Genomic DNA, 27,704 nt, shown 5'->3' with positions numbered 1-27,704 from the left:
CCCGCACTTCCAGTTTTGACTCTGATTCACTCACCGCCTAAACCACCTGCAGGAACCCAGATGAAAGAAGCTGAGTCGATAACAAATGCTGAGTTAAATTAAATGCTGCAGTTGTTATCATGCACCTGCAGCAGCGATACACTTTGTCAGCAGGATGGAGTGCTTTGTGTTTTTCTGTTTTAGATTTTTTTCCCTGGGTTTTACCTGTCAGGCAGCCTACATACACATGGCCCTAACAGTTGAGCTTGTTGGGACAGCAGCCTGAGAAGAAGACCTGCCAACACTACCTTGATCTCCTTTGCATGTATTTCAGAAAAAGATCTATATTTTTAATACTTTGATTAAAGAGACATAAGATTTGAGCACCAATCAAAGATAAGGCAATAAAGGCCGGTCAAGTAAAGATGTAAATACCTGCCTATCATTCATTGTCAGGCCTCATCACTAAATGTGATGTGTGTGTGTGTCCGAAGGCTTGTTTTCACTTTCACCGCAGAGGCTGTGATTCCACCCCATCCTGGTTTAGCTTAACCACCATACACACCAAACCAAACACACACACACACACACACACGCACACACACGCACACACACACACATCACAGCCCCGTGCCTTGTTACTGGCACCAGATGAAGCTGACAGCATTTGTAGTCATTGGGAAACTCCTTTGAAATGCTTTTTGTGGCTATGAGGGTTTTTTGCTTGGTAACCTGAGAAGGGATGTGAATAAAAACCGATTGTGATAACTGCGTCTGACAAGCACATGCATGCAAAGACACAACACATTCATTTCTTTTTATTCCAGGCTCCTTGATTTTTCCACCTAAATGACTCATTTGTAAATATGGATTTCCTTCAACCACTCTTTGTCTCTATGTGAATGAACTCTATTTACCCAGAATGCATCAGCAATGTACACACCAGGGAACGAAACAAAGCAGCTCCCATATCTTTGTACACATTTGTGAAGTTACAAAAGTGATGGATTATCATTCGGAGAACAAGGAAAACAAATTTGTTCTTTCTCTCCCTCAGGCTTTTGTATCTACTGTTTTAGCGCAAATACTATGGAATATTATATATTTTATGTGAAAATGATTTATGGTATTTATAGTTATTTTCTGTTGTGTATTCGCTCTCTGTCTGTCTGTCTGTCTGGCTGTCTCTCTCTCTCTCTGTCTCTTTCTCTCTCTCTCTCAGCATGAAGATGGAGGTCGCAGGTCCATGATGGGCGACAGCTCCAAGCTGCTTACTCATTACCATGACGATGCCAGGACCATGTACGAGGTCTTCCAGAGAGGCCTCCACATATCTGGTAGGATGTGAAGGGCAAGATCAGCACTTTTGAGTGTTTACTCACACACACACACACACACACACACACACACACACACACACACACACACACACACACACACACACACACACACACACACAGATACTGTACATTTTGGCAGTATGAAAAAAAATCCAATCATATCTCTGATGCTGGAGGTAAAATGAATCCTCTGGTTTCCAAGGTGATGCTATCGTTGCTAACGGTAACAGTGTCAGGGCTCACAGCCAAGGAGTACCTACAATATTTAGTGACTAAGTGACTGACTCACAATGCAGAGTTAAATTTCGTACCTACTGGCACTCCAACCACACCTGCTCTCGCCTTCATCTTCAGAAGTGACTCACTTATTGTAGTTTTTACCATTTTTAGAAGAACTATTACTGTCAATCAGAATTTGAGTGTGTAAACAAGTGGCCAATTGAAGTGAATGGTTAGTTTGCTGATGTTAAATAAGCATAAGTCAAGCACAGAATACTAACACTGCTGTGATATTCAAGTGTAATACTTTATCCACCTGGAAAACACTAAGTTTTCATCACCACTCTGACATCTCTCACTATGTGTTCAACAGGTGACGGACCTTGCTTAGGCTCGCGGCTCCCTAACCAGCCTTACAAATGGATATCCTACAAAGAGGTTAGTTTCATCCAGGGGACATTGTATCTCCCCGTAACAATGACAGGTGAAATGTGGAGGGAGTTATCCAGCTTATAAGAAACACTTCTAGTGGCAAATGCTATACAAAATGTTTTCTTGAATGGTAATAAAGCAGAATTGAATCTGTAAAATATACATATCCTAGAAATGTCAAACCTTATTACCACTCATCATCAGCTTTGTAATGAAATTTAATGAGCTTTAATTTGCCCATCCGGTCCATTTAAGTAAGTCGACACTCAGGTGTAGTTTGCAACCCGTGCACCGCAGAGGCTTGGTTGCACTAAATCTGCCTAGCAACCCTGGCCACCAAGCCTGGCACTGAGGAAGTGCAGTCTGCAAACATTGCTATGAATAGATAAAAACCAGCCTAAAAAGTATTACAGCGTGGGTGTACTGGAGGTTGCTACGATTATTAGAAAAATGTACTTATTGAGAAGTCCAGACCGTCTGAAATGTCACAATCCTGCTGCACTGGCTTTATTGTATTCTCATACAGTAAATGATTGCCTCTCTGGGAGTGTTTTCACCTGATTTTAATCTGTCATGCTGAATGCATTCAGTCCCCTGGGATACATTTTAAAAACAGGTCTGAGCAGGGCCTCTATGCTGCAGCAACAATGATAATGTGTGAATACTGCGGGCTACTGTGCAGTGATGCATTTGTTGCCTTCTTTGGAGCTAATGTTAGCTTCTGAAAACATACTGTGTTGTATGACTTTTAGGGCAAGAAAACATTGGTTAGCTGCGTATTATCATTTTGACAACATCTGGTGTCATTTAAATGTAAGAAGGGCTGCAACTAGCGATTATTTTGATTATGGATTGTCTGCAAATTATTTAGCATGGTTAATCAATTCATTGTTTAGTAAAAAAAAAAAAAAAAAAGACGAAGGCGATGCCATTTTGTCCTCAATCAAAACAAAACTCCAAAACCTAAAAAGTTTAATATCAAATAAGAAATGAAGGGGACATTTTATTTCAACAAGTGATGTAGAAATCACTGAAATAAAGCAATGCCAAAGGCCAAAGGAAAAGTGGATTACACAACCTTGAAGATTTACTAATGACGTCATGTTAACTCACAAGAGAGTGGTGGGTGGCAGTGCTGTGTTTGGTCATCCATCATACTGTAATTTTCAGATATGCCAGACAAGTCCAGGTTAGAAAAAAATGTACTAGACTTCCACAGAAGCCACATGGCACATTCTTGTTCTGCAACATGCCCGGGCACAGTACCATACATCCTGTTTTCTCTGATCACTCCAACGTGAGAAAGTTGATTCTGTCAAGTCAACAGTTTATGTAATAGAAGGTTAAGCTTTTATGCAGAAACGAAATCACGGACATAGCTGAAGAATGGCAGAAAATAAACTCCAACCTGATGGATTTCCCTTTCTCCAAAAGCCCCTGTTCCTATTTCCTACTCTAACTGTTTCCCTAGAAATTGGAAAGCATAAGGAAGTGAAAATATGTGTATTGTTCAAGAAGACAAGAAGACCAGCTCAGCATTTCTTTTGTTCTATCTGGTCCAATCAGCTGCTGTCCCATCTTCCCACTCCTTAGGTGACAGCCCGGGCTGAGCATCTGGGTTCAGGCCTTCTGCACCAGGGCTGCCAGCCCAACCCCAACCAGTTCATAGGAGTGTTTGCCCAGAACAGGCCAGAGGTGACTCTTGCTCTTTGTCTCAATCTCTGTGTCTCTTAACTTTCCATGCTGTCTCTTTTGCTCTGTGTCTTCGACTCAGTTTCTCACAGTTCTCTCTGCTTCATTGTATCACCAATTGGCTCAGATAAGGTAAACCATTTAACAGATGGTTCCATTCACACAGGCCACTAATGTAAACACAAACACGCGCACAAACACTCAAACTGTACACATCTGTCAGTATCTTCACATGGAGATCCTCCACGTTTTTACATTTTCTGTCTTTTAATTTCAAAAAATAAAACTGTATCGGCTTTAAACAATACTATTATGTATCATTATATATTTTTATAGTCTAAAAATATATAATGATACATAATAATATAGGATATATTAATAGAGGATATTTCACGGATGAGTGAACTTTAACCCCTGACTTTTGACCCCTGACTTGTGTTTTAGTGGATCATCTCAGAACTAGCTTGCTACACCTACTCCATGGTGGTGGTTCCTCTTTATGATACACTGGGCCCAGACGCCATACGGTTTATCATTAACACTGGTAAGAACACATACAGACAAATGACTCGTACAAATGCTGACATGGGCAGTCATGCAAACACACACAACAGTATTCTAAGTTTTGAGTTTTATTTAGACTTTAATACTGCTTGGGACTAAACTTTTTAGTTTAGTAAACTGAAGGATACTCTATTATTTTATGTTTAAAGGAGGTATACTAATAGCACACTTGAACAAACTCATTTTTGATAAGGTCAGCCAGAGTTCCCAGTGTGTTGCTTCCTGGATGAAAGCTTTTTTAAAGACTGAAAAGAAAAACGTAGTAACAGTCATGATGTGATAATGGTACTGCAAATTGGAGACTGTTGAGTCAATAATCTTATAAACAGTGCTTATGCAGGCCTAATATTTTATAGAACTGACCTCAAATTTCAGCTGAATCCCCTTTCCACATCTGTGTCTTCTTTTGTTTTGTTCCTTTTCGTGTCTTATTCTGCAAATATTCACACAAGGCTGCATGTGCTCTTGTGTGCTTGTGTCATTCCAGCGGACATCTCCACGGTTATCTGTGACAAAGTAGAGAAAGCTCAGGTGCTTCTGGAAAACGTGGAGCGGAAGGAGACACCGGGTCTGCGAAGAATCATCCTGATGGATGACTTTGACTCCTCCCTCACGGAGCACGGAGAGAGCTGCGGCGTTCACGTGCAGGCCATACACGAAGTCGAGGTATGACATGTAGGACCAGTATGAAGGTACTTGCACTTGTATACTGTAATTCAAGAAATAGTACTTTTCCGTTGCATATTCTGGTACTTGGTTCTTTCCATCCCTGTCATTTATTATGCTAATCAGATATTTTTATATTTTGTGGGTCTTCAAAAATGTTTGTCAATAAATGCAATCAGGTTTTCACTTGTACTGTACAGTACGTCCCCCTGAAAAGTATCTCTGAAAGCATTTACCTTGAAATCTGCACAGTAATACGATTTCATTTACTACAGCAGGGGATCAGGTACAAATTGTCACGTAGAGATATACGGTAGTCAACATATTGCTACTGAAAAAAGGTTAAACATCTATAATCCACTGTAGATTACTTGAAGGATAACGATCGTTATTTTCATATTTTACTTATTGTCCTAAAGACATAAATCTTAAATTTTTTAAGGGTTCAGAAATATGGTTTCATTTTATTCTGAAAACCTAATCCCAAACATATTTTTTAGTTAGTGAGTCAGTCAAACAGAAGTACATGTGTACATTTTTTGCAGTGGATTCTGTGCAGGACAGCGTATCTGAAGTTAACACAAATTAAACGACAGTGCCGACAGTGTAACGTGAAAGGTATTGTTAATGTCAATTAAGGACTATATTGCGCTGCCCCAGAATAACAGAGTAGTTCTTTGGTGTGTTTTTATTCATTTCTGTAAAATCCACTCCATTCACATCCATGTGGTGGATATTGGACCACAGCGATGCCATACTTTTTTTATAGTCTGGTAAAAATCTCAAAAGTCTTAACTGTGCACAATCTTAACAGTCAGTCAAAACAACCGATGTTTAGATTTGGTTACCGCGTGATCAAAAAGGCAAGTCTGGCATGTTAGGTGAGATCTTTATCTTGTCCTCTCTGGCTCTACAGAAAAATGGGGCATTTGACAACAACAAAGTCACACACTGCAAAAAATGACTGCCATGTGTTGTTATGTCTCTATGTTTATGCTTCATAAGCACAATCACAACAAAGGCTTAAATACAATAAATGATTATATAATGCAATGAGGAAGTTCCAATGAGTTGACTCTCAAGATAGTAGCAGTCAGTCATGTTTGTACATATCTGTCATTTTTCTGTGATGATGAACTGTAATGGATATGTATGTACTGTGCCAGTGTGACACACCCAGGGCATTTGCTTTACCCAGTGGATTCAAAGAAATGAGAGGACTTCTTGTAAATGCTACTGAACTCTGACTTACCAGCACAAATATCAGTGTACACAAATGCAGGGCTTTCGAGAGATGGATTTATTATTTCAGAACTCAAAATGCACAATCATTCAAGGAATCATAGAAAATAACAAAAAGACATGTAATGTCATGCATAAAAAAGTCATATCTACTGCTAATAGTTATTTTTGTGTTAAGCCTGTGAATGTTCTCATTTGTTATTTTATTTATTTTACATGTTCTTTTTTGTGTTGTTTATTCTTACAGGTTCTGGGCAGAGAGCACCACAGTAAACCTATAGTAAGTATTGATATCCAGTCCACGATACAGGAAGATACACTCTACAATATTTAATATTTAGTTATATCAATGCAAATGACATGGATGTGCCAATGTCTTTTCAATGGATTATCATATTTTCTACAGACATTTATGCTCCCCATAGGATTAATCATATTATATAGTTAGGACTCTGTTAGAATGCAAACCTGATAAACTATGACAACACCCTTTAAACATCAGCATATTAACTTTGTCATTGTGAGCATGTTAGCATGCTGATATTGGTGTTTTGCAAAGCACCACTGTGGCTCAGTACAGCCTGACAGAGGAACCAGCATGGCTGTAGACTCGTAGTCTTGTTTTGACTGTCATTGAAGAGGAGTTGCTTATTTTTGGTGTAAATATAAACTTGATTCACAGAAACATAACATTGAACTTGTTTAGAGCAATAAAATTTGAAATTGAATTATCAATAATTAAATAGTACTATGTTGTTGAAAGCTTTTGTTGTAATGTTCAAAATAAAAGCACATAACTGTTACGGATTCATTTACATTTACACTTAAGATTAAACAGTCAAAATTGACAATTCAGCCCAAAAATCCTCAGGATATTTTGTTTTACCCAGCTTAGAAATGATTTAATCACTTATGAAAATCAGAGAGAATTATTTTTAATAGTTATAGACCTAATTATTTGTAATTCAGTGCACTTCAAGGAAACTCTTTCCCATGAAAACTGCACGTCTGTGTGAAGAGAAAGGGCCCAAAAACATAGTAGACCTATGTATCTACACATGTAAACATTCATCATTCGTATTATATAGTGACGGGTTTTGTGCAGACTGCTGTCAAGAAAAGCTGCAGGAAGTAGAACTTCAGCTCACGTTAAGTTGCCTGGATATGTCATGCTCTAACCCATGTCATTATGTCTCCACAGCCACCAGCGCCGGACGACCTATCCATTGTTTGTTTCACCAGCGGAACCACAGGTAATAATTAGTTGTGTGAATGATGTGCAATATGTGTGTTTGGTGCTGAGCAATTCACACATACAGTAGGTCATTCAGGAACATGGCTGATGCAGCTAACTGGCTAACAATGCTATGAGTATCATTTTATTCCAGTTACTGTTCCTATTAAGTTTAAAATGACTGTATTCTGGATACTTTTTTAAAGGCAAAGGTTATTTTCACCCTGGCACAAATATCAATGTATGTTATGTGTACCCGGGTGTCGGTAGCCAACAATGCTATTTTCACCCATTTTTTTTTGCCTGACCCTAACCAAGTAGTTTTGTTGCCTTAATCTAACCAAACAGCGAAAATAATAAGTCAACATAATTTAAGTTATGTCCAGGACTGGATTCAAACCATGGTCTCTAGGGTGAAAGGAAAAATGTTTAACCGACTCACTCATAGTTAGCTGCCACAAAACCACACTTTGTCGTTCTTTGGGGTGGTGGATGAGGGGTCGGGTGTAAATAGCCAGATCCTGCGCCAAAGGCTATTTTCAGCCGGGTGTAAATAGACACCCTGTTTTTAATAAGCCATATTAAATTTGGCCTGTTTAATATCTTCCTAATATAATAATAATATAATATAATAATAGCTTCCTTTTGAGGAAACATTTTTCATCACCATACCAAGACATGCAGTATACGCCACAATATAAATAGCTGACAACCATTCCTTAACAAGATTTGCTCCTTTAAGTTGTTATGGCCTATTGCTTGCTGTACTTACATGCATACAAAGGCCTAGGTTTACTGACCTGATGCTGTAATGTGTAATGTGCGCTCTGACTCATAAGCAAATAAAAACGTTGATATCCCAGAGTCAACATATATTTTGTGAATATATAACTTCAGAGCTGCAGAGGTCAGACTTGTGGACAGGTCACCAGTAAAAGTACACTTGATTGTTGACTGATCTAACACAACTATTGTGTATTATTAGGGAAAGGCTGAAGAAAAGTCAAAGCTGGGACGCTAATCAATTCACTGATAACAGTGCGTTGGACGCAATATCATCTGCCCTTTGCTTTCCAGCTGTTGATCCAATGTGCATGTCGCTGACTCTGTTTGCCAGTTCAAACTAGGATCACCGATACTGAAAAATAAGCTCTGTTTATGTTTCAGGGAGCTGTAGATTAATGTATGCATATGCACCTTTTTAAATGCCATATATAAGATAAATATTCAGTCACTGTATACTATAATCACACAGCAATAAATATGCAAATGCTTTAAATCAAAGATGCGCTGCTACAGTCGGTCTCTCTTTTTATGTTTTCAGAATTTTTCTTAGTTTTATGTTTGATGTGTCAAAAATCAGTCTTGAATTTAGTAATTCTGTCTAACGCATTTTGATTCTTTTTGCTAAGAAGAAGACAAGTCAAAAACATTTCACTTCAAAATTCACACTACAACAGGAAGCTCTCTAACTGCTGGGATTATGATGATTTTTGGACCTACAATTGGATCAAATGCTCTACTTAAGGGGACTAGAAAGGCGAGCATTTACTGTAAATGAATCCAGTTTCTTCACAGCAACAGAGTGAATAAATGCCCTCTTTTCATTGTATAAATTCCTCAGCATATCTGCCAGTGGGCGGGACTTTCGTGTGAGTTAGAAAGCACCGCTGGTTTTTCAGGATGTCCACAACCAACAGACTCGGGAACAAGGGCAGGTCATATGAGGACACACACACTGGTGTCAGTTTACAAGTGACACCAGCTGCAGCTCACAGAAAACCATGCCATCTGCTGGCTGTCAGAGAGACATTCAGCCACGCCAACATGGGCTTATACTTTCCTCATATCACCACGTTTCTCGAGAATTCCCTCCATCTTTGTTGCAACATCTCATCAGCCCGGAGCCAAAAACATCATTGTTCACAGCTGTGGGAGTCATATGATACAGCTGGAAAGAGGAACACTCAGTCATTGCTTCATATACACCACTGTGTGTGTAGTAAGGACTGAGCAATGTGCTGACATTACAGTAAATGGAAACAAAAATGCTAATTTTAGCTTGTCATATGAATTGTCAAAGAAGACATGTGAATCAGGGATTTTCTTTAAATTGTGACACAACAGATTTCTATTTTTTCACTTTTAAGGTCATTTTAAAATGAACAAATAAGATAAGAGGATGACATAGTTTGGAGAGATTCCATCTCACTTTTGAGAGATTTTATTGAAAACTCACTTTAGTAATCTATTGAAAGTTATGTTACTAACTTATTCCCCTTACCCCCTTCTTGTAGTCTATTAGTCAGTCGGTAGCCTACAGTATACCTCTGAGTATTTATAATCTATTTCATGTCTGATTCCTTGGATGACTGTGTGATCCTTGGGCAGTTTAGGGTAATTTAACTTCATTGATGTTGGTGTGTGTGTGTGTGTGTGTGTGTGTGTGTGTGTGTGTGTGTGTGTGTGTGTGTGTGTGTGTGTGTGTGTGTGTGTGTGTGTGTGTGTGTGTGTGTGTGTGTGTGTGTGTGTGTGTGTGTGTGTGTTTGTGTTTGGTCTGCTTACACAGGCAACCCGAAGGGAGTCATGCTGACCCATGGGAACGTGGTGGCAGATTTCTCAGGATTCCTCAGAGTAACAGATGTGAGTCTTCTTTTGCCTTTTTTCAAGGAGATCATTAATAACAATCCCCTTCAGATATCAGTCAGTTGAGATGATTCAAAGAAGATGTTAGGCTTTGCTAAGTGATTCAACAGTCTGGTTTTACTATATGTACTTTTTTCTTCAGATTCTGTTTTTCATTAATTTGTTGTGTTGCAAGATAATATTCAATCTGCTTCTTCCACTCCTGTCTCCTGCAGAAAGTCATTTTTCCCAACCAAGACGATTGCCTCATTTCCTTCCTGCCACTGGCTCACATGTTTGAGAGGCTCATTGAGGTAAATGGGATGAACTGAGATCCTTGACCACAGGAATGAGCTTGTTATGGGTGTGAGATGAGCAGAGGAAGGATATTTGAAGCCATTCATTTGAGATCATTTAGTGCGTGGGAAGGAGAAAGAAAGGGAGGGAGGGAGATGCTCAGTTCTCCCTTTAGTTTCCTTTGCCTTGAGTTTCGTTTTCCAACTCAATGATGAATGCATACCTGCCTTTTACAGCCACTGGTGTACATGTTGCATAATTTCCTATCGTACTGAAGCACACACACACACACACACACACAAACACACACACATCATGTACACAAATCAGGTTAACATATTTACCATTTACCATTTCTCCTCTACTTTGCCTCCGACCACAAAGCTGCCAAAATGAAGTATATTCCTGGTGTTCAGATTTTGTTGGATCATTTGGACTCATGGGCACGCCACCACTATTTGTCTTTCCAGTGTCCACTGTTCAACCGTGGAAAGCAACTTGATTTTTAAGTTTCAGATTTAGTCAGAAAGCAAAGCTTTACAAAATTCCATGTATCATACAGCACTGCTGCTGCCAAAGGGATACTTTCCATGTCTCAAGTTGTTCTGTCATGCAGGCCCTCCTGTAAACCCCCCTTCTTTTTTATCATTAGGAAACCCTATTAAGCATTTACATGTCCAAGAAATCCAGTTTATCCTGTAGCTGTTTCTCTTAAAGCTTACGTAAGCAGTTCACGGGAAAGGAAAAAGGCATCATTTGAAAGTACAATTCTCCGCTCCCTCTGTAGCTCTGTTCAGACCTGCTTCATAAATTGAAATACAGGTGTACGCACTTAGGATGCATTAAGATCGGATCGCTCAAACCACATTCAGAAGTGGTCTATTTGGGTTTCTTTGCGGTGTTTGCAGTTGTTGGCAATGCAAGAATAGCAACTTCTTCCATAGGACTTTTACCATCATTAAATCAGGCTTTCATGTGTTTCTGCATTTGTAGAGCAGCCAATAGGTGCGCCCTCTCTCTAAAAATGACCTGTAACTCGCCAGAATTCACAGGCTGGATTTTCTAAAATCTGAAAACATCCGAAGAGAGTCTAGTTTTCTCTCAGACAACTTCTGATCTAAAAATAATGTGGCAATACTGCCAAAAAAATGTGATTACAGTTGCCTTTTACTCGACATGTAAGAAATCAGGTAGTTACTTGTATATAAACACTCTGACTTTGTTCCCTAACATTCACCACTGCAATTCCACACCTTAGAGAACTACCGGACAACAAACATATCCCTTCATTGGTGGATTTTCCCCATTTTTGTGTCCTCACAAGGACAAACACACACACATGGACAGTGATATCAACATCAAAAAAGGAAAATAATCAGCCAAGGTTGCATCAGATATTTAATATTATATTTAAGGGACCTCTGGTGTTTGAGTCTGCTGAGTCATCTCTCAAGTGACGGCTCACAGTGGCACCTCAACAATACCCAATCCCGTGAAAGCACACAGGAAACATCAGCGCTGATGTAAACAATCCTGCAGTGCACCCATTCTAGCCTTTCCTGTTTTGTTTTTGTTATCATCATACCCAGATGCATTGGTCGTTTGGTCAGCCTGCAGTTATGAAGTTATTGCAATTTTAATCCATCTTGCTGGGAACAACTGGAGGAAGTTTCCAAAAATGTTACAAAAAGGAAAGTTTGTTCCCTGAAGGTCAGGGTTTCACATTCACACAAACAGAATTGATTATATAAACTAAAATGCTTTGGCCTGAAGCAAAACTTCACATACAGGCAACTATTTTAGCTTCATGTTTGACCAAACACTGACAGCAAATAGTTACAGTGGTAAAGAGTGACCATCCAGAGCGGAGGTTGTTTTTACTCAGAAGCTGTGACGCCAATATCTCTGATTAAGGATCAGTCACAAAATATGACAACAAACATTAATCAACTAAGAACTTGTGATGAGATTGCATTTTTGTCTTTTTAAATGAGTCTGTAAAACCTTTTACCTAATAAATCTAAGGTTTTGTTATTTCATTAAGTGGATCAACAACTGTCTGTGTGTGTGTGTGTGTGTGTGTGTGTGTGTGTGTGTGTGTGTGTGTGTGTGTGTGTGTGTGTGTGTGTGTGTGTGTGTGTGTGTGTGTGTGTGTGTGTTTGTTGTTGTTGTTGTTGTTGTGTTGGTGTCATGTGCCAAGTGTGCAAATCAGGTTGAATCAGGTTGAACCAGCCTGGTTGGCTCGCCCGCAAGGCACAGACAAACTTGTCAGCAGTGTAAGACTCAGAAATAGGAAACCACCTTACTTCCCCAGAAAGCAGCGCATCGGCTCATACAATTAAAGCAAGCTCAAGAGTTTGTGTCTCTCTCTCTCACTCTCTCTCTCTCACACACAAACACACACACACACACACACACACACACACACACACACACACACACACACAAACATATAAAGTACATCTCCAATTCTGATACATGCAGGGCTGTCACAATCCAGGGTGAAATAGAGGGCGGAGCCCGTACTTCCCTGTGTCCTCAGATGGTCTCAGAAACAGGAACAGGGTCACAGCCACTTGACAAAAAAGGACGTGCTGAGTTAATCTTCAGTGATACAGTCTGCGAATGAACTGTAAAAGAGTTGCCTCAAAATGTTCACACTGCACATCAGTTTACTTGGTTGTATTATTTCTTGGTTGTTGATTTGAGCGAGAGTTATTAAAATGTAATTAACACCACTCATATCTCCAGCAGTCAGAGGGTTCACGTGAATAAAGAGTCACTCCTGCTGCTGCATACTTAAGTTTATCATCTGTGAACGCTGATTTCTCCTCTCACGTGTGAGTGGGAAACACAGAAGTCCTGTCCCAACATACTGTATACAGTGGAGTGCCTTGTTGCACAACAATCAGTTCGTTTAATTCAGCTCATTTCAGTTCCACACAAAGAACCAAAAAACTAAGGTGTCCACACTCATCTGATAATATCATACATACACCAGTGAAGAAACACATCTATGTACATGTACAGTACTTAAGTACAATATTAAGATTCTTGCATTTTACTTGGGTATTTTCTTTTTATGCTATGTTATTCTACTTCACTCGAGTTCAGAGGGAAATATTGTACTTTTTACTCCACTATTTATCTGATAGCTGGAGGTCAGATTTAGTAAAAAATACAGCGCTGTTAAAGATTTTGACCAAGTACAAAAATCAAATTTTTTAAACATCATACACAAACTAGTATGGTTCCTCTTTTTTTTCAGTGACATAAGATTTGAGAGAGTGTGGGAGAGTATGCATCAGTGATGGGTGACACATAAACTGCTATTTCACACAAATCATGTACCTATCTTTGATCTCTTATCCAGTGTAGCACAATCACAAGTGTGTAGTTTTAATACGTCCTTACAGCCCTCATTATTCACCAGATTATGGACAAAATTTCAGAATCATAAAAAGGGTTTGTTTTTCCTCTTCTTTTCTCTTTTTTCCCCTGATACACTTGGAACTATTGTTTGGAAAAGTTCTATATACATAAAGATGACTTCTGGGATCAGTTTTTATCTAAAATCTCAAATGATTTTACCCCTGTCAGTGTTTGGATTTTGTCTGTAAAAGATCAGCATTAAGATCACTATTTGTGTCTGTTTCTGCAGTCTGTGGTGTACTGCCATGGAGGACGGATCGGGTTCTATCAGGGTGACATCCGTCTCCTCCCAGATGACATGAAGGCCCTGCGGCCGACCATTTTCCCTGTGGTGCCTCGCCTGCTCAACCGCATGTACGACAAGGTGAGATCCACGGATAAAGAAAAGGCTTCTCAAGAAACTGTTGTTTGCTTGCTGTGCTGGAGAAAAAGTAATTGATCTATTTTGGTTCATTGTGAGTTTCTGGAGAAAAAACTGGTGAAAACGGGTACGGGAATCTGATGCCACTGACAGTGGTTTGTGGTTTGAAACATTTATGAGTCATATAGATATACAGTAAGTGTAAGATATTTGTCACCCTGCAGCTGTGGTTTTGGGATACAGTGAAGTTTTGGTTTTTGACTATGACTAATGCATTTGAAGGCTTTCTTCAGAAATGCCTGTTGTGAGACAAAAACCTCAAGAGTGTAAGAGATTTGTTTGGCAGAATGATGTGAGAGGAGGGGTGGGAGTTATGTTCTTGCACTTATATTGGTGTTACCTGCTTCCTGATCATTTCAGAGCAATCCACATGAATAAATGAACTCATTCTCTACAGCAGGGATGAGAAGGGTCTGTCCCCAAACAAAAGAATGTGTATTTTGTCCTTGTCTCCTCTGCAGATCTTCAGCCAGGCTAACAGCCCCTTGAAGCGCTGGCTGCTCAACTTCGCTGCCAAGAGAAAAGGTGCTGAAGTCAGCAGCGGGATCATTCGCAGTGACAGCTTCTGGGACAAAATCTTCTTTAGTAAGATTCAGGTAAATAGTGTTTTCTCCCCCTGAGCTAAGTGCGCCACCGTGGACTTATTTTTTGAATGAGGTGAGATTTCCCACAAAATCAAACATCATCATACAGTATGCTCAGTGCATTTTGGAAAATAACTGGAGAATTAGTGGAAGTTAATTATGATAAAGGTGTCAAGCTGAATTTAAAGCCAGATTTCTACATTGCAGTTTTTACACTATATACCACCACTGCTATTTCATTCATTTCTGTGCATTTGTAAATCAAGGTTCTTTATTCTTCAAACGGTTCGCAAAGTTAAGGATGCATCTTATTACTGCACTCCAGGCATTTCTTACTGTTTGGCCTTAAAAGTGATGGCATATGTTTATGTCACACCTGTTTGATACACACTGAATGCATTATTTTTGTATTAGCAAGGGTCTTCAAACTGTCACTGAAAAATCTGTAAAAGAAAAACTAAGTTTTTTTAAAACAAAAATTTTATGTTCAAATACACCCTGCAAGCAGACACTGTTCACTGTAGTTTACAGTAAGATGGGTCCACTTTGACAAGAACAAACAAAATGCTGATGATAATAGTGAAGACACATGTGGGGAGAGAAAATATTATCATGTAACTGAGCTTCTAAAAGTTTAAAAAAACAAAAATAATAAAAGAAGCAAGGTAAGAGACAAGTACAGTAGTTGTCTGTGTGTACTCTCTAGTGTAGTGTTGCACTGGTAATGGTAATAATACATGGTAACCTTCCAAAGGACTTAAAGCTCCTGAAAAGGTATATCTCTATAGCATTAAATATGTGAGACTGAAGCAACTTTAAGGTTTTAAAAAACATCTGGAAGCCTATAATTTATTAACATGTTAACGTTTTAACTCAGCTAACCAGCCTCATCGGGACTGTGTGAGCGTGTTTTCTTTAGATTTTATTGATAGTGACGAAACAGTATCTGGACTTAACATTAACTCTTACAGATGTCGCTCAATTCTGATTGGTGCTCAGAAATACAGACATCTCATATGACCAAAGGAGCCCCATCTACTTCAAACCAATTAGCAAAAGAAAAAGGAAAACCAGGAGACTCACATATAAGAAAAACAAAATGGTTCAAACTTGGGCAGATGATTGTGTGTTCAAGGTTACGCACAGAAAGATGTCATGGTTTAGAAAGCCCATTCTTTAAAACAAAGTACAAACAAAACATTCCTGATTTGTTTTTTTGTTCTGTGTTTTCTTCACTAAAATATTTATTTTGTATTATTTTTATAAAATTTGAAAATGACCCCCCCTGTACGGATGATGTGTTTTCTCTCTGTACAGGCCAGCCTTGGAGGAAGACTGAGGATGATTATAACAGGAGCGGCTCCTACCTCGCCCAGTGTCCTGGGATTTCTCAGAGCAGCTCTGGGATGCCAGGTCAGACAGACAGACAGACCCACACACAAACACACACACACACACACACACAAACACACACACACGCGCACAACAATGCCTCTAAACCTAAGTATGAAGTCTCAAACAGCCCTTTGACGAAGTGAAGACTTGACAAAATGTACACCCTCTAAAAGCCAGCACCTTAAATTAGTCCTCACAAGGATAGGTACATACTATGTGCGACCGGCATACAGTACAGTACATGCACAAATACACATACACATTCATACGCACAAATACAGTAAGTGGATGTATTTTTAAATCCCTCACACAGCTTTCTCAACATTTCCTGTGTCTGTGCGTAGGTATACGAGGCGTATGGCCAGACAGAGTGCACAGCTGGCTGCACCTTCACCACACCTGGAGACTGGACCCCAGGTGAGTGTTTATGTAACAGACCTAGTTAGACCCACTGAACTTGTTTACTTGACTAGAGGCTCAGTACAAAGGTCTAAAAAGTGATGTGGTTAAGTCATGAGTCATTTTAAGAGACAGGCGCTCTGACACAACTACTCAGACACTCTGTTCGTATCAGCTCTGTTCCCAGTGAATGTTTCACACGCAGTGGAAAAAAGGCAGGATGAGAATGAGTGGGAGGCTGTCATATACAGTAGATCCAGAAAAAAGGAGAGGCCTGGAAAGGTGGCACAGACAGAGAAGAAAGAGCTGTTAGGCAACACTATAAAAAGTCATAATAACTGCTTAGGGGATTGCCTGTATTAGGTCTGAGCTGTCTGTATTTACGCTCTTGCATTGTTGTGTTCAACCTCTTGGCATCGATGATAATTTTCCATGCTTTAAATCAATGAATGCACAGGTGAGGGAATTATATGCAGGAATTGACACGTTTCTTTGGAACTGGATCTTGCAAAAGTTTCGTAAAGTGTTTATGAATAAGCCTGTATTATATTTGGCTCTCTGATTAAGTCATCGTAGAGCTAAATGGAAATAAACCAGTTCATTTCTTAACTCAGCTGCACATTTAAAAGCGATACATCGTCTTTTGAATGTTAATAATTAAAAATAAATATAGGCTTAGGGTTATCTATACATATATACACAGTATATACTTATTATTACTTATTATTAAGTATTATTATTATTATTTTTACAAAGCACATATTATACCACATAAACAAATACATACTATACCTAATGCCTACCTTATTCATTATAAGGAACACATTTGAGACTTTTAGCCTCTGTATATGGGGCACCTGCTCTACAGCTAAGCCACCGGGCACCCAGAGCATTCACACTATACAAATATGTTGAGATTTTTTGCTTTTTCACTGCCTGCACACACAGACACAAAACACATTGAAGAGTAAATAACATTACACCAAACTTACAAAACAGCTCAGTGCTGTTTCTGAGAGCCTGGTGTCATCACCGGCTCAGTTACAGTTGTTTATTCTCGGTGGACAGAGCTTAAACAACATTACTTTTTGTATTAACTAGGCTTAGCAAGTAAGTCACAGTGAGTACTTTTTCACTTCATACTAAATTCACAAAAGGAAATCCATTTAATCCCTGAAGAAAAGGTGGAGATGAAGATGATGAGTAAGGATGTTAGTAATCTTAAAAGTCAACATCTGCACAAGGGAATAGACCTTTTCAAAGTTGAAAACATAAACGTTGTACATGTGTCCAAGTTTGATTCCTGTTGCAGTGAATGTGATTGACATCAGCTGACAGGAAGTTAACAAGGACCAAGGCTGTTGCCTAGCAATGTATTTCCATTTAGAGGGTCTATACAACTTAAAAGAAGAGGGAGTCCCTTCATGTTTGTTACGTACAAACATGTTTATTGATGACTATTTCATTCTGTGTGTGAAACGTTTTGCAAGTATTAGAGTTTTTAGTATTTGATTACTTGAAGTGTAATTATGTCTTGTTATTCCTTAATATGTGTGTAATATCTAGCTGTACAAAGGTTGTAGTGAGGTAGGCCATTTGCACTGGCTTATATTTATTGTCATTTACAAATCTGGGGGCTTTCGTTTGTACGCTTATTGGCATAGTATTACCTTGCAGTAGAAACAACTTCAATAAAAAAAAAGTAATGGAAGAAAAAGACTTTAATGACTTTCTAATGTGTTGTGAATTGTTCAGGCAGAATTAATATAGTAAATTGCCAATCATGACCTTTGACCTTTATTGCATAGAGCAGCTCCTGCCATTGTGAGACGATGTCTTTATCAGCCGGATAAAGACATCGTGCAGACTGTTAAATAACACTCACTATGTTTACTCACATATAAAATGTAGTCTAGCATCCCCCCCTGCTGCTCAGTCCTGATATTGCATGAGCTATGCATGTGATGTATCTTTCTTCAATTACTTTCTTTTAAAATTTGAAATGATTTTTAATGGATGTAACCGAACGTGTGCAAATGATCCATCGTCCTCACTTGTTCGGTTTCAAATGAACATCCATTTGGCTTATTGTTGAGCTTAGAGTACAGTGTGTAATTATTAAATGCTGTTAGTTATTTTCTTTAGAAAATTAATTCAACAGGAAAATGTTAGCAGCGACAAAGGCCAGCCAGTGCTGAGAGAATCAGGAAGTCCATGTAGAGACAAAAAAGGGAAAAAGGAAAAAGAAAGGGTTCTTTTGTTGAGGTTTTAATAATTTTGCTGGTTCTGACCATGTGTGAATAGGTCACGTTGGGGCACCGCTGCCATGTAACCTCATTAAACTGGTGGATGTTCCTGACAAGAACTACTTTGCCTCTAAGGGAGAGGGAGAGGTAAGTAACATGATTTTATAAGAAAGAAACATACACGTGTATGAGTATGTGTGAGTGTTTGTGTGTGTGCTTATTTAGATTATCTTAATATGCCATGATACAGAAACGCAGCCCAGATATGAGGTGTGAAAAAACAGCAGTAATGGTTAAAAAAGCATTTGTACAGGAGATACAGTGTATATTACCACCAACCCGACCCTTTTTTTCACTTTTCTAATCCACCATCTAGGTTTGTGTGAAGGGACCAAATGTGTTTAAGGGCTACCTCAAAGACCCGGAGAGGACGGCTGAGACGCTGGACACAGACGGCTGGCTTCACACCGGAGACATCGGCAAATGGTTGCCTGTATGTACACACAGCTCACATTGGACTCCATTATTTAGGCATAATAATTACAGATCATATATAACTAAACATTTGCTATAGATTATGCATTGTCTTTTAAATGAGGAGTTTTTTTCTTCTTGACGTTTATTCAACCTCTCCTTTGCTCTAGAATGGCACGCTGAAGATCATTGACAGAAAGAAACACATCTTCAAGTTGGCGCAGGGCGAGTACATCTCTCCTGAGAAGATCGAGAACATCTACATTAGGAGTGAACCTGTGGCACAGCTCTATATTCATGGAGATAGCCTGCAGGTGTGAATACACACACACACACACACACACACACACACACACACACACACACACACACACACACACACACACACACACACACACACACACACACACACACACACACACACACACACACACACACCCATCATCTTAATGTCCCTCATTGGGAGGGGGGCGGCTGTGGCTCAGAGGTAGAGCGGGTCGTCATCCACTCGAGAGATTGGTGTTTCGATCCCCGGCACCTCCGATCCACATGTCGAAGTGTACTTGGGCATGACACTGAACCCTGAATTGCTCCCCGTGCTGCGTGCCTTGAGTAGTCAGAAGACTAGAAAGGCGGTATATAAGTACAAGTCTATTCACCATTTATTGTTAGCTGTCCACGATAAGCTTTTCAAGGCACGAATGAAGTTAGTGGCTCCTGAGAACCTGCAAGGATATCTGTGCTTTACTTGTGTTTCACTTGAAGCCAGGACAACTATAATACATAATCACCTATCCGGTGCTAATGTTTAAGCTGAATTAGTACACAATCTTTTGACTTTTTGATGTTTGTGTTTGCTCTTTCCAGTCCTGTTTGGTGGGAATTGTTGTTCCCGATCCTGAAGTCATGCCTGAATGGGCCAAGAAAAAAGGCATATTTGGTACCTACAAAGATCTCTGTAAAAACACGGTAGGTGGCATGCTGCTCAGTCACTTCAAAACTTTGTTGACAATAGATGCTGGAAATACTGAAGAATGATACGGAAAATAACCTTCTTCTTTTGTCATCAGGAGTTAAAGAAGGCAATCCTCTTAGATTTGGTGCATCTGGGCAAGGCCAGTGGCCTTCACTCTTTTGAGCAGGTAGGAAGGCAGTTATTCAGCAGACTATGAGTTTGATGCAAAAACTGTTAACATTTGGACTGCCTTTATTTGTAGCAGTATTTTCCTTTAGAAACAAGTTAAATAACTTTGGTCTTAAAGCTACAGAACATCTTTCTCCAGCTGACCTACTCAGTAAAATAACAGTTAATTATGTATACTGTCTGACAAATCCTCTCTCTCTAATGAAATGTTGGATTGTTACAGGACTTATTATCTTTAATAATATTACCAAAGTTTAAACTAACCTGGGGCTCCTGTCTTTTCTATTCTTCCCCATTTTCTATTTACAGGTGAAGAACATCTACATCCACAACGAAATGTTCTCCATCGTAAACGGCCTCCTGACTCCGACACTAAAGGCAAAGAGACCCGAGCTGAAGGAGTTCTTTAAGGAGAAGATTGAACGACTCTACAGCAGCATCTCCATGTAAAGGCCGTATGACCTGATTTTCCTTCAAGCATCTTAACACTGAGATCAGCTTTGACCATTGACCCACAATGGGACAAAGATGTGACACCTTAGGCTTAACATGCTTCAGAAAAAACAAGCCAAACCTGGCCCCCTCTGTGGAAGATTTAAATGCCTAAATTAAAAAACACATCAAAGAAAAAAAGTTAAATACAATACACCTTGTTATTTTTCCTCTTTATGTATCCATTCACAGTGACACAGTCACACAAAAGCATCTGTTAAAAGGGAAATGAGCTATGAATATGTTAACTGAAATGTTTTTCATCGTGACAATGAACGTTAAAAACAAATCACAGAACAAAAAAAAAGAAACAAAGTGGCGCATTTCAGTGTTGTCCAGCAGAGGGCAAGATAAAACTGCCAACACTAAAAACAAATCACTGTCATTAGTTCAACACGTCCGACAAACTAGGTCGATTGCCAATTAATCAACGAAAATACTTTGTTAGGGTGGGTAAAAGATCATGGATTGGTTTAAAATGAGTCACAGGTGTAACTACATCACAGATTTATGTCTGTAACAAACTTTTAAAAAGTCACCGTTGACTTTTGGATTCACACAGGACACAAACACCAGGCTCCTGGGTGAAAATCCGGACTCCCTTCACTTATATACTGAATCACGTTACTTCCTCGTCTGCTCCCACAATCATCACTACAGCCACAAGGGAGCACTGTCTGACAATAAACGTAAATATGGGTGGTTATAAAGATAGGCTGTATGAAAAATCTTATAAACATAAAATGAACGGTTATAAACTGATTGTACAATTTACCCATAGGGACAATCTGGTTCGTTTGAGGAGCTTTTTTGTGTTGTGAAATGAAAACACTGTCACATTGTCAATGCAAAACTGAAAACTGTCCAATAATCATCAAGTTCTGGGGGGCTGGACAGAGGGATACTGTTAACGTATTTTTCATTTAGTTATGTGACACACTAAATGCATACAGAAAAGAAATTGGACCTATAACAATTTGTATTGTATTTAATTCTATGTCTCTGTTTGATTTGTTTTAATTTAATTTAATTTTAATATTGCTACCTGCTATCCACCCAATCAAACCATCAAATGCTCTTTCCCCAGCAGCCGAAACTCATCAGCACTTTTATGTTCAGTAATCCACTCCTACTTCCTGTCAATCTGCGTCTCCTCTCTTCTCCATTAGTTTAGACCCACAAGCCAAACACGACCTAAATCCACAGTTGTACGACAGCAAGTGTGATGTCTTTGTGTATAGTGTAGCTCAAGGGGATTTCTTGTTGATACTTTATGGGACAGTAATGGACTATAGATCATCCTTTAACTGAAATAACATAACGAAGATTACATTTTCCATCCAGACAATTTGACCACACTCACTTTTGGGGTCAGACTTAAGCTAACAAGGTAGAGAGAGTAGCAGCTCCTGCCTTACAAATCAATGATGTCTACACTGCTCCGTGTAGAGCATCTCGATGTTTGAGCCACATTCAAATCACAGTTCATGTCATGTATTCACTCATTCATTAAGTCACCTCTACATGGCTGTGATTAGCAGGTTAGCATGCATTCTCCTTGTTTATGTGAAGGACTGGCCCACTATAACAACCCTCAAGGTTCATACTCTACAGTCGGTTCAATCACAACTTTATTTACATCCATTTTACACACGCACAAATAGTAGGTCAGGTAAAATAAGATTAAAAGAGATAATGCAAAACCAGGGCTCAGGGCAATGCATGCAGTTTGCCCTGCAATGCTAGCTCCGTTAGAATTTGACTTGAAAAAGATGATTATTTCTTTGTGGCCATTAACAGCCAGTTGAATGCAGCTGCCCACAGCCACTGCTGCTAATGCAAGGCTTTGTAATGTATTCAAAGCTGATGAATTCCACTGACTGGAGGAAACTAGAACAACCATCAACTTTTAAACAAAATAAACACATTTTGGGGGGATTTTACAAATAGATAAACATAATGTATAGGCTTTTTAAGTTGATTACCATCCCAAAGCATAAACAATGTGGATGTACATAAATGAGGACAGCTAGATGTAAGCATATTTATTAAATCAATGGTTTGAATGGATTTTTTTTCTCTCTTTTTGCGTGTAGTGAGATGAATTGTACTTATTTATTTATCTATTCTGCTGTAAAATGGAATCAGCACCATATCCTTGTAATGATTGAGTGCAGCAATAGGGATGAGGGTGGGTGGGGAACAGGACGTGGGCAATGAAATAAAAGATATTCTGGAATGATTTTAAACAAGTGTCTTGTTTCTCCTTTTTTCCATGGTGTATTCAATGTTATTTGTATGCAGATTTTATTTTTGAAAGGTTTCCATGTAAGTACAGTGACTGTCTTGATGCCGTGATGAAAAATTGGACTGCTTTCTGGATGACAGATTGTTAGTAATACCATGTACTTGTATGTAGAAATGAAGTGAAAGTCCTGCATTTAAAATCATCTTTAAGTAAAAGTTTGGAAATAATAACAGCTAATTAAAGGTTGAATATGAGCAGAACACCGCCATCTAGTGTCTCAAGATTGTAGTCACAACAACAAAACATAATTCTAGCAGTCGGGTTGCAACGTTCGTCAGACCCGGCCCAGTAGCCTACAGGAGACCAGAGTCTGTTTGAGCCTGTTTGAACCCGTCCCTTCCGGCAAATAAAAAACACCATAAAAACAAGAATTGCAGAGGAGAGGAGACAGTTATCGTTGTAACTGTTACAGCAAAGTAAACATGAAAGTTAGCTTACTGATCAAGGAGAAACGTAGCCAGTTCTGCGTGCGTTTTAATACCGTTGAACTCCTCTAACTCAGTCCATGGAGTGAATGCTTGGCCTATAGTGACTCTCGTTTTTTCCCGTCTCCGGTAACTCAGCTACTGGAACAAATAACCAGCTGCAGGATCGGCAAACTCCATTTCACCCAGTGGCAGCCTACAGTAGCTGCACCCAACAACAGACAACCCTGGCAACCCGCAATGCCCAACGCTATTGGCTGCTACAATGTAAACAGAACGTGACAGAAAGTCATTTTCAAATCCATCTTTTTTTTTTTAAAGTATTAATTCAGTCTTAATATATTTTTTAATGTAAAAGCAATACTTTCATTCTGTACCCCTCAAAATGCCCCATGGGTGTTTTTTATCCATAACAGGACAATACCTACGCTAATTTTAAAACTAAACACTTCACACAAATGTTTAACAGGATAATGATGAAGATGTGTGAAGCATCCATGTTTTTTCTAAATAATACACTTTTATTTAATTATTTCAAAGTCTCCACTTCATATGTTATGTAATTCTGGAAAGTTTAAATGTAAACTGCAACTTGACTGTATGGCAGAGGCATGCAAGCCCAATGCGGTAATTCAAATGACTTAGATATTGTTATATATTAAATTATTAGACTGTTAATACTGGTGCATCAGTGCATCTAGCATTTTGGGTGGAACGAGTAGGCCTACAGTGGTTCCCACCCTGGGGGTTGAAGGGTCACAAGATAAATCTGACTGTGAGATGATTAATGGGGAAGTAAAATTTGTTTTTGCATACTGGAATATATTCCCAAGTTTCTGCTTTTTTGTAAAGTACTGGATTGTTATTCATTATTATTATTATTATTTTAACTCTAAAGGCCTTTAACAATTAGCAAAATAGAGAAGTTTAGAGGGAGAAGTAAGTGTTTGGTTGAACTACAACCAGATGCTTTGTTAAGGGCAATGTTGCAGCGCTGTCAAATAAATGTAGTGGAGTGAATGTCTGTCTGTCAGGCATCACACTTCAATATTTCCCTCTGAAATGTAGCTGAGAACAGTTGTAAAGTAGCATAACATGGAGATACTCAAGTAAAGTAGCTACAAGTAGGCCTTATCTCAAAACTCTGAGTTTTGAGAAATTTGAGTCGATCTATTTAGTTACTTTCCATCATTGCAGACCAGACTATTTCAGATTATGATGTAATGTGATCCACTCTATCTAATTGTAGCACGACTTCCGGTAAAGACTCGGAAAAAAATGTCGTCATCAGCAGCTAGTTGACTGCAGGTGCGCTCGGTTGCTAGGCACCGCACAGATGATTGTGTGTTTTCTGACATCTAATCTGACATGTAACCGCTGCTGTCTCAGTCTTCGCGAAATAATATCAGCCTACATATTTGGGTAAATGTTTAGGTACCAGTTAGCGTTAGATAGCGTGTGTTTTGTGCAGGGCATCGACCATTTGGACGTTTCATTCAGAAATGGGTCGACACAAGTACCGAGGAAGACCCAGCGGATCATCTGAGAAACAGGATACTCCCGTGAAACCGGCAATGAGCAGACGGCGCCGTAAGAAAGAAACTCACACGGTTTATCAAAAAATAGGTATTTTTTCTTGACAAAATATAATTTGCCAACGGTATGCACCATAACGTTATAGTAGCCGTTTTTGGTTGTTTAGCTTCTGTGCCCAGTTGCACTTTAAACTCCTGTAGCCTGATTGAAAAATAGGTGAACACCACACTTTTTTAGTGTTTCAACTAAATCTGTTTGTATTAGACCTACTTTAATGTGATCCATACATAAAGTGAAATGTATACGTCTTGTTTAATGCAGGTAAATTAATTAGTTGCATCATGTCCTTCTTCAAAACGGTCAGGGTGCAAGATCAGGCACCATGAAGCACTTCCAGAGGAACCTGAAGTGGAGGAGATTCATTTTCCCACAGACAAACCAACCCACCCGGTGCTTGTGAGTGTTCTGACTGGAAGGGATGGTGTATATATGTATGTATGTTCTCTTTATGATAATGATATTGACATGCATAAACCTTGACATGTTCCTTGGTCTTCGGGATGCTTTTGTTTTAATTTTTAGTTGTTTCGGGAAGGTGAGAAGTTCAGCCATCCGTGAGGAACTCGGGGGAAAGAGCCGCTTCTCTTTTGCGTTGAAGGTTGCCAGTTGAGGTGGTTCGGGCATCTAGTAAGGATGCCCCCTGGGCGCCTCCCTAGGGAGGTGTTCCAGGCACGTCCAGCTGGGAGGAGGCCTCGGGGAAGACCCAGGACTAGGTCGAGAGATTATCTCCACACTGGCCTGGGAACGCCTCGGGATCCCCCAGTTAGAGCTGGTTAATGTGGCCCGGGAAAGGGAAGTTTGGGGACCCCTGCTAAAGCTGCTGCCCCCGCGACCCGACCCTGGATAAGTGGTTGAAGATGAGATGAGTTGTTACAGGTTTCTCAAACTTCTTTATACTCTCTCATTCCCCATGCTTATTCTTTACACACACACAGGCGAGCATGAAGCCAGTCCACTGCAGATCTGCGAAGCGCTTGAGCAACACTGCGTTTACTGCAAACTCCAGAGACAAAGCCTTCTCGCCTGTCACGCCGGCTAATACAAAATGTGGATACCGAGTGTCACCAGCATTTTACCCAACCATTCAGATGACTCCAGAGCCAGAGGCTGTTAAAGGTGGTGAAATGCCAGTTAATGAAGAAGAGAAAAGCTTAACAGTGACTCCAGAAAGCATCACATCTTCTAGCATGGAGTCAGACACAACGTTCAACTCCGATGATAAGGAAGATTCCAGCAGTCTACCCTCCCCAGAGATCTTCAGAAGAGAGAGCTGTGTGTGCGTTTTTATTAATTCACAACAAAAATATAAGGTTATCCTACTCTATTTTTAATAATCTGTCTTCTCTACACAGTGGAAACACTGACTTTCCCCATTGAGGAGGAGCTGCTCGGTTTCCATCTTCACATCAAAAACTCCACCTTGCTGGATGTGAGCCACGCTGAGGGCATCCACATGTATCATTCCCCCAACCTTTCTAACATCGGTAATCCCCTACACATTTATTTTAGTTTAATAATAAATAAAAAACTTAAGTTATTTGACCAGTTAATTTTTTTTCTTTTAAGATATTCAGGCCCCCACCAATAAGGATTTGAAGTTATGAGAATTGTTTTTTATTAACATAAGCTATTATATTGATCGTCATACTTGGATTCAAATTTAAATGAATTAACACAATACAAATTAAGTAGAGAATAATCATTCAAGAATATTAACTGAGGGGTTCATGATGCTTGGGCCTTTCACAATAAAAGAGCAACTCATGCCCTATTTATTAAAGCAAAATGACACTTTGTAGGGACAATGATTACTATTGGTGCTGTTTCTTGATGTAATTATTACTTTAAAAGAAAAACTGATATAATTTGATGCTCGAGTGTTTGTATGTTATTGCCTGCAATTGTCTGAAAGAACTGAACTTCTGTCTGCAGATGCCTCTACAGTTCTTGTTGAAAAGAACGATGAGATCAAGTGAGTTTCGTCAGTTAAATTCATTTTTGGGGAAATTTTCATTTTCCCAAGTTTCTAATAATATCTTGAATGCTGAAACATTTGTAGGGGGGCCCAGTCAACACTCAAACCAGTAACACTGGAAGATTCAGTAAGGACTGAACCAGATGAGAAAAGCCGAAGACCTGAAGCTGAGGCCAGAATACATACAGACTCGTTTAAATCAGGTAAAGACTCATTAATTGAGAGTTGCATCCGAATCAATCTGAATAATATCATAATGCACCAAATAATGTAATATAATAACTCTGTTTTTCAATCCTCAATCTGTAGAGAAGGCCTTCAAGTGGAAAACACCACAAGAAGTAAGAAAGCCTGGTTACCTATCACATGCAGTCTAAAAGATGTACGCAATTTAAGTGTTGTTTAATCCAGAAGTAAAAAGGATTATGGTAATGGTCAAATGTAATTTTGTTCCATCAGCTCATCCACAGAAAGCCCCTTTTGTACAAGAAGGTATGGTTCAAAAGCCCCATCATTACTGAAA

General features: G+C 39.3%; 1 protein-coding gene across 1 annotated transcript in view; it reads left to right on the top strand.

Moving 5' to 3' along the window:
- acsl6 (acyl-CoA synthetase long chain family member 6) overlaps positions 1 to 21,816 on the top strand; it is a 34,521-nt gene extending 12,705 nt beyond the window's left edge. Inside the window, exons 3-21 of the mRNA XM_083927068.1 lie at positions 1,202 to 1,316; positions 1,912 to 1,976; positions 3,564 to 3,665; positions 4,107 to 4,206; positions 4,714 to 4,892; positions 6,382 to 6,414; positions 7,336 to 7,387; positions 9,938 to 10,011; positions 10,230 to 10,307; positions 13,952 to 14,086; positions 14,605 to 14,739; positions 16,045 to 16,140; positions 16,467 to 16,539; positions 18,826 to 18,914; positions 19,144 to 19,260; positions 19,412 to 19,555; positions 20,109 to 20,210; positions 20,312 to 20,383; positions 20,695 to 21,816. Coding sequence (XP_083783194.1) covers positions 1,202 to 1,316; positions 1,912 to 1,976; positions 3,564 to 3,665; positions 4,107 to 4,206; positions 4,714 to 4,892; positions 6,382 to 6,414; positions 7,336 to 7,387; positions 9,938 to 10,011; positions 10,230 to 10,307; positions 13,952 to 14,086; positions 14,605 to 14,739; positions 16,045 to 16,140; positions 16,467 to 16,539; positions 18,826 to 18,914; positions 19,144 to 19,260; positions 19,412 to 19,555; positions 20,109 to 20,210; positions 20,312 to 20,383; positions 20,695 to 20,835 — 1,902 coding nt within the window. The 3' untranslated portion in view covers positions 20,836 to 21,816. The remainder of the gene's footprint in view (positions 1 to 1,201; positions 1,317 to 1,911; positions 1,977 to 3,563; positions 3,666 to 4,106; positions 4,207 to 4,713; positions 4,893 to 6,381; positions 6,415 to 7,335; positions 7,388 to 9,937; positions 10,012 to 10,229; positions 10,308 to 13,951; positions 14,087 to 14,604; positions 14,740 to 16,044; positions 16,141 to 16,466; positions 16,540 to 18,825; positions 18,915 to 19,143; positions 19,261 to 19,411; positions 19,556 to 20,108; positions 20,211 to 20,311; positions 20,384 to 20,694) is intronic.
- Positions 21,817 to 27,704: the final 5,888 nt, after the last annotated feature.

Source organism: Echiichthys vipera, assembly GCF_963691815.1.
Source record: "Echiichthys vipera genome assembly, chromosome: 14".
Classification (NCBI taxonomy): Eukaryota; Metazoa; Chordata; class Actinopteri; order Perciformes; family Trachinidae; genus Echiichthys; species Echiichthys vipera.
The sequence above is the reverse complement of the archived record's forward strand: the minus strand, read 5'-3'. Positions and strand labels throughout refer to the sequence as shown.